The sequence below is a fragment of the Limulus polyphemus genome, unplaced genomic scaffold (genome assembly GCF_000517525.1).
Source record: "Limulus polyphemus unplaced genomic scaffold, Limulus_polyphemus-2.1.2 Scaffold6800, whole genome shotgun sequence".
Classification (NCBI taxonomy): Eukaryota; Metazoa; Arthropoda; class Merostomata; order Xiphosura; family Limulidae; genus Limulus; species Limulus polyphemus.
The window spans coordinates 22,357-34,656 of NW_013672410.1; the positions used below are offsets into that span (position 1 = coordinate 22,357).

Genomic DNA, 12,300 nt, shown 5'->3' on the forward strand with positions numbered 1-12,300 from the left:
TTGTATTTTAGCCTTCCTCTCGTACCCCCAAAATGGGTCCTTACCTGAAATTAAATTCTAATGTTCTCTCTAGCTTTAAGCACTTGCAACGCTAAACTTGTAGATTTGATTCTTCTCTCGGTAGAGAGAACGCAAATAGCTCAACGTGTGACTTTGCGCTAAAATAAACGAATAAACAACTTTAGAAATGGCGTCACCAGGATCCCAAGTGGGCCAGGAACATACAATCCGATACTAAATAGAGTTCAGTTGAGCGACTGTGAACTTATTCCTATATCCCATCATGCTTGAGTGACCTTCCTGGCGCGTTTTAGTCCCTTTGTAGGAGGCTGCGCCATAAGATATGGCCACCCCTGAGCCATCACAAGCCTGTCTACCAGTTTTGATCCTGCTTGCTCCAAAAATGCGGGAAGAGTTTGTGGACAAACACACAAATTCAAAAACGCATAGCGTAAAATAATATTTCTATGGTATTCCATAAATTTGTGTTTTATCTCATTCCATAACTATGGCTTTTAAAACTCGTCTACGTACGAGGGAATATAACATAACGTATAACGATCAAAGAACAATTTTGTTCTTTACGGATATTCTTGAGGAAAAATTAATCCCACCTTTTATTTTTAAGAAAATCATGGATTCTGAACTTAAACTTCTGTATATTTTATTTGGTTTCTAAAATCTTCGATTTTATTTGTTTCATAAAAAAAGAGAGCAGTCGTCAGTTTCAAACATTCTGTCGAATTAGCACAAACTTCATTGTTATTTATCTTTCTTGTTTATTTTTATTGCTTTTGATTTTGTTATTGATAAACATATACCTGACATTTGTAAACGCATGCAAGTGGTAAGAGGAAATTTATATACTTTTATATCTGTGTTTTTAAAATTTTCACAACGTAGATTGAGCCATTTTTAGATAACGTATAGAGGGCACATTAGTAGGCAAATTCATACAACAGTGGTAAAAATTGTTATTCGTAGCAGATAGATAGAAAGTTGGATTTAATTTAATATTTAAGAGTCAATTTTCATTCAGTTGGAAAATATTAGTGTTGTTTTTGAAACAAAACACAATCTTTATCGAGAAGGCATGGCTGCCCGTCAGTTACTCACTGGTCGCTTAGCTCTTGTGACGGGAGGTGGAAGTGGTATTGGCAGAGCTGTTTGTCAGGCTTTAGCTCATGAGGGAGCAAAAGTTGTGGTAGCAGATAGAAATGAAAATGCAGCAAGATCAACTTTAGATACTCTACTTCAAGGTGAATGCATATACTTAATTTCCAATGCGTATTAAATGGAAAATAATAGGTATTTTCAAGAAAACTCCTTGTTTCAGCTGACGAGAAAAACTAAAGTCTAAACCATATACATTGATGGTTTCAATATGTTCAACCATTTTAATTTTTGAAATAACTTAAACTGTTATAGACACAGAACTTTAGACGTTAACGGCTGTACACAAATTGCTCCCTCTTCTCTCTCTCTCTTCTGTCTTATTTTTTTCTCACTTATGACTTGTGCAAATGTGCTCATCATAATAAACAAATGTGGGGAGTTTTTGTCAATGGATTACATGGGACTCGTCTCATCTGGGATATACCAATTTCTACCACCACTTTACTCCAATTTACAGAAACCATGCCTTTCTTTTATTTAACATTGACCTCCAAAATACTTATCCAACTTTTCTTAAACTTCTTCAATGTTACAACTTATAAGTTCTATCACACAAAAACTATTTCATAAGCTAGCACTTTGTTAGAAAAGGAAAACTACTGTACCTCAGCTAGAGTTGTTTTAGTATTCTACATCATAAACTGGAGTCCACTAGCATTACTGCCTGGAACTTTTTTTTTTTATATATATAACATCATCTGGATTTATTAATTCCAAACCCAGAAATACCAGCACATATGCATCTGGACCTACTTTCATGCTAACACATATTAGTAAAATAAAAATCCCACTTTTTTGTTGTAAAATTAGAAGCTTTCCATCATACATTGTGGTTGGTTGACCAGCTGGATCTATGTCAAATTGAGCATCACATTGATCCAGGAAATGCACCAGGTTGCATCATCTTGTTTCAATGAATAAAACATTTTCTGGGGTAGCATGCCTTCATACCCCCTAAGGAGGTGACAACCTACATTACTTTACCATATGCCAAAGTTTTACTCTTTTTCTTTTTTTTTAGAAACATATTCCTAAAATTTAGCAGCTCTACAAACTTCTAACATTCTAAAAACCCCATTCATATTTCCTGAGCTCATCACTTCTATGACAAAAACATATCAAGAGGCTTCAGCCTATTCCCATCATTAAACCCTCTAAATTTGGAAATATGTTTGATAGCTGTTCTCTGAACTTGACCGGCAACTTAACTTCCTTTTTATAAATAAGGTGAAAGAACTGAACCCAACATTCCAAATGTGGTCTAAACCATCACATGCTAGAGTTATCTGATGGCTTCCTTTGGCTTGTAGTTGTACTCATTTCTATGTATACAACTTAATATTATGATTTCCTTAGTATTAGCTAATGTACATTATCTAGAAGACATTAAGAACTTTATAATAGCTTTGTGTTTTAAAATTTTGAATCTCCCCTTTATTTTCAGGAAATTTGAATTTCCTAATATAACCTCATAAGGTGCTGCTATCCATTATTGCTAATAGCATATCATTCCATAAGTCAATTGCCCTGTTAGAACAATGAAACTATTTTTACTGGAGCCTATTGACATTAAACTCTTAGGTACTTCTAGCTGTATTGAAAGTGTTGAGGTGCTACAAAATGATTTAGATCAATTGATAAGTGGGACAAATAGTTGGAAAATGATCTTTAGTTATTATGATTGCAAGGTAATATACCTAGGTTATATTAATTTGGATTGCACACTTAAACTTGAGAATCCACTTACCAGCATAACTAAAGAAAAGGATATTGTCATAGTGATTGTTTAATCATTCAAGCCATTGAGTGCTATTCATTTACAAAACAACATCAAAGATTTCAAACAAAACAAAGACCAATGAAAAAGTTAATAATATTCTTTAATATATCAAAATATTAATAACCAAAATATATGTTTTGTTTTTTATAATATATTGTCACTCACAGACATTTAGGCAACTATACATTGTATTTTTTAACATCAGTCAACAATGTTTTCTTGGATTTATCTACATTAGATTGTAGATTTTGGCAATAGCAACAGATTAAGTGTTTTGTAAATCTAGCTTTGTTGCTAGGTAACTTACCAGTTCAATACATGGGTAAGAGCTACACTGTAGGGTCCCTTAGGGGTGATAGGTGGTCTAATTATCCCCATGTACATGCCAGGTTTAGCAAAATTGTTCTAGGGATTTGCCGGTTATAACCAGACACAAACAGACTTTTGTTAAATAATGATTTGAAGTAAGAAGTATTATTTCAGACATTGTATCTTAATTTTGATTTTAACATTAAAATATCAAACAAAATGGCAGTTTTGTAGCCTAAATAACAGAAAAAGAAGAATCAAAACAAATTTAACACACAATTTCTCATTATGAATGAAAATGCATTTTTGTTACTGTTCTACAGAATTAAAAATGACAAGTATTTTGCTTCACCCTGAACAGTAAGCACCTCTCAGAACAGGTCTATAAAATTTCATTCATCAGCTTTGCCTATTTTTGATTCTAGAGCCATGAGTTTTCCAGAAAATTTTGAAATTTTCTGTATCCTCAGTCTTTGTCCACCAATAAAAATAAATAAATAAGAAATAGGTGTGAGTATTCTTTTCCTTAGGTGTATGAATGTGAAGAAGAAAGTTCAATGTGCAATTTTTAAAAAGTTTGATTGTCAACAATGTAAAATCTGCTCTGTTTTTCCTCTTATCAGGAGTCCCAACAGGTTGCTTGTCCCTAGGAGTCTTCTAGGATCGCCCTCTCACTCCTTCTCCTATCACTGATTTCAAATATTCTCCCCCTCTTGATCATTTGGCTACCTGTTTCTTACACCTTCTTTCTCTCAAAATGTATTTTTATCTATTTCTCACTTGTGAGAGATATTGTTCTGACATTTTTGCTTTGGACATCTTCTCCTCTGTTTATCATAGGGACTGGTTGATTTTTTTTCCTAGACTGCACCTTCCTACCCCAAGACTTGGCTGCTTTGGAGTATGGTTAATACATCATTCTGACATGATCATCACTTTTGTCCTGTTTAGTCTCAAGACACTCAACATCATATTTTCGAACCATAGGATTCCTCAACTTCTCGCGACTTACCTTCTCCAACTTTCAAAGGTTGGATTAAACAATTCATGTGACTCCCCTAACCCTTGTCATTGCTTACACCACATTGTGGTTTCACTTGCATCTTGGTTTTGTCTTTCTCCAATCACCATCCTACAATCTTCCCAGAAGCTCTAAAGAGGTACGTTTCTAATTATTTCTTTTTCTTGCAGCATCTACAAATACAAAAAACAACAATATTATATATACATACCTATATTCCAGAGAATGGAACCCACCACATGACCGGTTTTACTTCTGTCCTGAAATTCACATAAGTATTAAGTCCATCTGCCCTTGCTCAGTGGCTACTGTTGAGAAAGGGCTTTCTACAAGGATGCTGCAGCACTTTATTTACCTTCCAAGTTATACTAGTACTTTCAAACTAAAAACACCACCAGATGTTGGTCAAAAGGAAATATTTAAACAAATGTTTAGTCTTCACTTATCTGTGTCACATGAAGCATTTGTGCATTGAATTCTCCTTTATAGATTTTTTTGTTTCTACTTTTATAGGTTTCAGAATGTCTAAGCAATTAGAAACACAAACTGTGGATATATTGGCAAGGAAAAAAATGCTCCTTCTATTGGTTATATACATTTTTTCCACTACATAAATCTTGTTAAGATTATTCTTTTTGATATGCATACCAGGTAACCATGTTTTTTTTTTATCTGTAATTGTTTTTTCAAGTTTGAGCAGCTTGCAAATATTTTAAACCTATTTATCGCTTAGCTAGAAAGCCAGTTAAGTTATAGTAGTTTTGGAACATTATATTCTAATGCCTGATATATTTTTATGTTCTAAGATGCATATGTGAATGGTACATGAATTTTTATTTGAATAACTAAAATCATGAAAACAAAGGGTGGTTTAGCTTCATGCTCCTTTAATTCCAAATAACGTACATGGCACATGAAGTTGGCTGCTTACCTAATTCTGTGTTTCTTGCCTTTGTCAGAGGATGGTGGTTCAAAATACAGGTAATAAAATAATAAAGTTAAGAGAAAACGTGTGAAAAGGTTAACAGTAGAAACTGTGAAAATAAAAAAGACAAACAATCTACCAAATGATTCTTTCAAAGAAGAGAGAATGTATGATCTTTTTTTATTTCCTATTTTTCAGCTTTTCATTTCACTGTATGTTTATGATTCCTCTGCAGTTAGTATTGGAGTAGAGAAAATAACAGATAGTATAAACGTTTTGTCAAAAACAAAACTTTTGATATTCATTTAGGAGGTGCTAGAGATTATGCAAATGAAGTAGGAAAACTTTTAGAGGAGGTGCTAGAGATTATGCAAATGAAGTAGGAAAACTTTTAGATAAACAGTATTTTTATTCTTAACATAAAAATCATCTTGCACTCAGGTTGACTCAGCAAAGGATTTGGAAATTCACAGACAAATCTTTAATGGAAATACTTTATTAAAAAGTTACGAGTTTTCTTGTATATAAGACTTGTAATATTTAATAAAAACTTGCCAAAATTCATGAAGATATATGTGTGCAGAATTATAATAAACAGTGCTACTATGTATAGCCTCAAAGATAAGGGAATTAGTCCAGTTGGACTGAATTTACATTCAGCATAGTTTGTACATGTACATGTACATATAGTCACAGTTGTTTATTATGTAATATGATATTATCCTTGATTTAATCTATAATTATCTTATATTCTAAGAGCTTGTTGTAAATATAATAATAAATATATTGAAAAATAAATATCATAAAAATATGTTGAAAAATAAATATAATAATAGAAAAAAATATTATAAAATTTCATCTCCATTGGGATTTGAACGTGAGACTTCTACTTTATAGTTAAGCACTATAACCACTGTGACACCTAATCTTTGTAATTGAAAATCAACAAATAATTCAAATCCCTAACTTAAAATATCACGTTATTGTGTTTTTCTTAATATTGTAATATCTTACTCTAAACATGATGAGTTAATTTAAAAACGTTATAAAAAATCCCCACTTGACTAGGATTTGAACTGGAGACTTTCGCTTGAGATAAACCACTGAACCAATTTGAGAGTTACCAACAGAAAGTCGAGCATTACACACAGGGGCTTTTATTATATATGTTAGTACAATTCTTCTCTGTTACATGGCTATGCATTACATATTTCTTAGTACGTGTAGAATATACATTACCGGATTGTGTTTTTAGTACCGTTTGTCAGAAATTGTCACATTTATTTAAACTAAATTGTTATGCATGTGTAATTTACTGTAGGAAATACCAATTTCTGTTTGTGATACGAGGAACATAAAAGTGTTTTTATTAAGGCAAGTTTGATTATTTTCCATTTCAGTCAATCAAAACAAACATGTCATGAAGTTAGTGGATGTTAGCCAGTCTCAGAGTGTGCATAACTTGTTTTCATCCATTAGCCATCAGTTATCTCAAGTACCTGACATAGTGGTCAATAGTGCAGGTATTACTCAAGATGCATTGATAAGTGATTTGACAGAGCAAATGTTTGATGATGTACTACTTGTCAATCTGAAAGGCACCTTTCTCATTACCCAAGCTGCTTGTAAACTGATGGTATCAGAAAAAATACAAGATGGATCATTAATTAACATATCCAGCATTGTTGGAAAAGTAGGAAACATTGGTCAGTGTAATTATGCAGCATCTAAAGCTGGTGTTGTTGGATTAACTAAGAGTGTTGCTAAAGAAGTTGCTAAGTATGGAATCAGGTGTAATGCAATAATGCCAGGCTTTATTGATACTCCTATGATTGGAACTATTCCAGAAAAGGTAATAGAATATTTTAAGAAGCAAACACCATTAGCAAGACAGGGAAAACCTGAAGATGTTGCAGAAGCCTGCTTGTTTTTAGCTTCTCCTAAAAGTAGTTACATAACAGGTGAAGTAATAGAAGTCACTGGGGGTATTTTTATGTAGGAAATATTCCAAAACAAATAATTTTACATTATTTTAGTCACATCTTCTAAGTCATGTTGATGATTAGGCTATATTGTGGAGCTTATTTAATTTTGTTCTTCAGTAAGTTAGAATGTGTAGGAAGTTAGTCGATTACTGTTTTTTTAGTTTTTACTTTTGTCAGCTGTTGATTCGTGCTGTATGTTCTTGTACTGTTTATTTTAGGTTTTTGATTCTGATATATGTTACTGCCCTCCTCTCAAAAATCAGCTGTTCTCATTCATTGCTGCTCTCTATATGCAAACTTTTTATTATGCATGCCACAAGCCTTTTGCACCCCTCTATTGGAATCAAATTATTACAACTTGTCTCTCATGTAAATCATCATGCATCACTTCTCTGCCAGTAGGAGAATAGTACACTCACGTGATGCATAGACTCTCTGTGTGCCTTTACCAAACTATCATTTCTTGTTTGGCAGCACTTGCACTTGGATGTCTTTCTTTTTTCATCTTGATTAGTGTTTGAGATTGAATTAGTTTGTGAAGTGGTTAAATTTTACATACTCAGTTTTTTGTGTTTTTTTAAAGCATTTTGTTATAATTTTCTTTGTTCTAGACACGTTTATTTCTTACTTCAAACGCTTTTGTTGACTTCGGGTGTCTCACATTTGACAGGCACTTTACCATAGGCTTCAGGTGCTAGTGACCCATCAAGAGATTTGTCTATGTTTATTTGCATGGAAATTGAACATTATATGGACCAACCTCTATCTCCAGACATTGCTCATAGTGTTCTTCTGAACCTGTGGAACCTGGGCAGGCTGACGAGGACTTTGATCACATGTTTCCACATCCTGAAATTGCTGTGCTTTCCCAGGATGATTCTGGTTGGGCCTTCCACAGTTGTTTTGGACTTTATTTCTCAGGTATGTGATGTTTTATCCCTTGCTCCCATATCTTATGACCCACATCCTTCATTACTGAATGAATATACTTCCCAACCCTATTTGATTTTTCCCCCATCCCCTGGAGTCATGCTAAACAATTTGCCTCTCAGTTGGGCGATGGCATTAGTATGTCTTGTTCCCCACATGCTTCGGATCAGTCTGCCTTCCATATTATAGGGCTGACTGTCCATATCTTGACCAATAACTGTTAGGTTCAGTTTTTACCCATTTGGGGATGGGCCCCAAATCTCCCGTTAGTCTCACCCATGCCCAATTTTCCTGCCTCTGTCTTACTCTCATGACTCTTTTGTGGTACCTTTCCACACTCAATCTCCCATCTGAGGCTCTTCACAGAAATCCTGAGGGATTTTCTGGGGGCCTCCACTCCCACCTAATCTCCATGTTGGCTCATTTGTTGTCTTCAGCTCTGGCTTTAAAAACGTGGTTTATCTGTTGTTGGGACATTTTAGGTAAGGGATGCAGTTTTAACAAGAACCTGTTTACCTGCTCCTTATCTCCGGGATTTGCATATGGCTCTGTTTTTAAGCCGTTTCATCTTTGATATGGTCACGGAGTCCTTGGAGTCTCGGGTGGCATCTGTCCAGCAACAATCTGCCCTTTCTCATCTGGTAGCTCGTTTATCTCAGTTGGAGCCGAGTGTAGCACCAATTTCAGTTCCCTGTAGTTCCCCTTCCACGCCCTTACCTGTCCCCCCTTCTCGTGGTGCCATAGCTCGTCATTTTTCTTGATGCACAATATACCAGTTCCAGTGGCTACCTGGTAGGTTCAGGGCCAATGGGAGCTTGATTTACGGCCTTTATTCATCAGTGGCATCCTTTCATCACCGATGTTTGAGTTCTTCAAGTTTTGTCAGAGAGCCTCAAAATTTCACTTCTTGTCCCATCCCCTTGTCCCATTACCTCTTAACTTCTCGGAATCCCATAACTTGCCGGCATATATCATAGGCAGTCAGGACCTTCTCATCCACCAGGCTATCGAACCTGTTCCACATCATTTACCGGGGTTTTACTCTCGTTTGTTTCTTGTTCCCCAAAAGACTGGGGACTGGAAGCCTTTCATTGATCTGTCCTGCCTAAATTGATTTGTTCACCTCCCATGTTTCACCATGGAGTCCTACCTCACTCTTCAATGGGCATTTTCTCTGGGTGTTTGGATGACCAAAGTGGATATCTCCAATGCATATCTGCATATTCCAATCTCAGAATGACCTTCGGTTCATCCATCAAGAGGTGGTGTACCAATTTTGTATCCTACTCTTCGGGCTGGCATCTGCTCCTTATGTTTTCTTTTGGGTGATGAGAGCTTTTGCTCTTCATCTTCATGCCCTGGAGCTGCATTTCCCTTTTTACTTGGACAACTGACTACTTCTGGCCCATTCCGAATAGGAGTCGATCAGTCATATTCATCAACTCCTTCTAGAAGCTGCTCGGGTAGGCTGGTTGATCAAATTAAAGAAGTGCTTTCTGTATCCTACTCAATACCTTGTGGCAATACCTCTGCGCGATCAATGGAACCTTGCTCGGGATCCCTTGGGTTTTCCCATAACACTTCCTCCTTCCATTGTAGACGATCTCCTTTGGTGGTTGAACTAGGCTCGCACATCAGCAGGTATACCACCTCCTCCTCCTCATCTGGATTTACATTAGTTTACAGATGCAACCTTCAGGGCTAGGGTGCATGGGTTAATTGTCAGGAGGCTTTGGGCCATTGGTCTTTTGATGAATGGCCTTTACATATCAAGATCCTATAGATCCTAGCCATTTGTCAGGCTATGGATTACTTTCTTCCCATTGCCAGACATTGTCTGGTAATGACCCATTCTAACAATTCCACAGTGGTGGCTTATATCAATCACCAAGGTGGCACCCAGTTGAGATCTATATTTAGTCCATGCACAACACATTCATTTAATTGTGTGTCATGTCCCAGGTGCTTTCAAACTCATGGCAGATCGTCTTTCCTGCCTTAACAAGATTTACCCAACTGAGTGGTCCCCTAATCCTGTCATTTTCTAATGGCTTTGCAATCTGTGGGGTTTTTCTCACATCGATGCATTCACCACTGCCCTAACTCACCATTTACCCCTCTTTTGATCCCCAGTTCCTCAGGCTTTGGCTATAGGTGCCTTCAGCTATCATTGGTTGCACAAGTAACTATATGTTTATCCCCATATCTGACTGCTTCATCAGGTAGTTTCCCTTATCTATGCCACTCTGTTCCAGGTCCTTCTGATTGCTCCCTACTGGCTGGCTCAACCATGGTTCCTTCATTTACTCCAACTACAATTAATCCCTACTGTACCACTTCCATTCTTACCTGACCTTCATCAACCCCAGTCACCAGTTCTGCATCCTGCACTTCGTGTCGTCATCTTCATACCTGGCTTTTCTCCAGTCATTGGCAAGGAGATCTGGTTTCTCCCATCGTGTAGCTTTTCATTTGGCTCAATCCATCCATTCTTCCTCCATGGAGGTTATCAGCAAAAGTGGAAGGTCTTTCACACATGGGCCCTGGCTTGGAGATTATCTGTTGCGTCTCCTACTGTTGCTAGTGTCTCCAAGTTTCTCACATGGCTTTTCAACCAAGGGTCTTCAGTTTCCTCAATTTCAGGTTATTGGACAGCTTTATCCCATACATTTCCCATTATTGCAGGGTTTTCTCTCACCTGTTCTTACTATGTTAATATGTTCCTTCCAGATTCATTTACCTCCTCTGTGACCTGCCCTTTGGGATTGGGACATTAATGTGGTCCTCCATTCCCTTACTTTACCTCTGTTCAAACCCATTTCCTTGTGTTCTTTGTTTCACTTGTCTCTTAAAGTCTATTTCCTTCTCCTTTTGGTCTGTGGGCATCGACAGTCTGACTTGTTTGCCATTGACATTACACACACACACACACTTTACCACCAAACCTATCTTCTCCTTTATCCTGATCACTCCTTCCTATCCAAAACCTAGGTGGCTCATGAGTGTAACTCCTCCTTCTCTCCTATTTCCTTCACTCTCTACCCACATCCTAATCCAGATAGACTTCATGTCCTGTGCTTGCTCTTCATTGTTATAGTACCTGCACAGCTTCCTTCCATGGTTCCCATTTGCATCTCTTTATTTCGTGGCAACCCTCTTCCTCCAGAGATCTCTCCCCTTTCACTCTCACCATATGGGTTCGTCAGTTTGATTCAGTTGTCTTATTCCTCCTTTTCCCCTTCCCACTGTACTTTGTTCTGTGTTACCTCTCATTAAATATGAGACCTCACCTTTTCCCTTGCTTCTCATCTTTGTCAGCCTTTGAAGGAAATCCTACAATCAGGCATGTAGACCAACCCTAACACATTCATCTCCAATTATTTACATTATATTGCGGTTTTGGCTTCCTCAGGTATTCGCCTACCACCTGGCTGTACTTCAGACTTCAGTGCAACTCTGACTCTGGGTAAGTCTTTATTATTACTTTTCTTTCTTCATACCTTCATTACATGGATCCCACTCTGTGGTGAGTGGTGCCTGACCAGATATTCTCTAACTCTAAATCCACACTGAACACCATGTTGACTAGCACCTTCTTTTTCATGGCTTCTCATGCTCACCTTTTAGATGGGGTGTTTCACAAGATCACTTATAGGAGAATAATCTCGCAATGTTTGCTTCAGAACTTGTCCCATCCCAGACTGTACCATCCATGGACTTCGTGTATAAAGCTGCCCAACCTTGTCATGCCTCGATTGAATAAATTGATATGGTCTGTTTTTCAAAATAGGGTTTCATGATTACCCACTGCACTGTCTCGGGTGTCGATGTTCCTTGGGGCTCTCCAATGCATTCTCAGCCCCCCTTCTCTTCTAGTGGAGTATGGGAGTCCTTACCATTTTCAAGCTACAGGGGTGGTCAACCATGGAGGCACTCTGCTGGATGGGTTCCACATAGATCAGGGGTGGGCAACCTTTTTGTGCGTGCGTGCCAAAATCTCTGACACAAAATTCTTCTGCGTGCCAACCAAAATTTTTTTAGAACATATTCCTAAGGTGTATGTGAAGAACCTGAAGAAATGACAAAAATTCACTCGAGCAGTAAAAACACAGTATATGATGATGAAAAAATACATTTATTCATCTTCAAAACAACGTCCAAACAACAATAAATC

The 12,300-nt window shown here is 37.0% G+C and overlaps 1 protein-coding gene across 1 annotated transcript; it reads left to right on the forward strand.

The window, feature by feature from the left end:
• The first annotated feature begins 950 nt into the window (after nucleotides 1-950).
• Nucleotides 951-12,256, forward strand: LOC106474081 (estradiol 17-beta-dehydrogenase 8-like). The gene is made up of 2 exons (XM_013934769.2): nucleotides 951-1,259; nucleotides 6,612-12,256. The coding sequence occupies exons 1-2, from the start codon at nucleotides 1,094-1,096 to the stop codon at nucleotides 7,208-7,210; spliced, it is 765 nt and encodes a 254-aa protein (XP_013790223.1). The 5' UTR covers nucleotides 951-1,093; the 3' UTR covers nucleotides 7,211-12,256.
• The last annotated feature ends 44 nt before the right edge of the window (nucleotides 12,257-12,300 follow it).

What these genes read in the sequence shown, in the direction of transcription:
- LOC106474081 (XM_013934769.2), top strand. Translation starts at nt 1,094, where the DNA reads ATGGCTGCCCGTCAGTTACTCACTGGTCGCTTAGCTCTTGTGACGGGA. An exon ending in TTTAGATACTCTACTTCAAG is followed by an intron (nt 1,260 to 6,611) that starts GTGAATGCATAT and finishes TTTCCATTTCAG; the next exon opens with TCAATCAAAACAAACATGTC.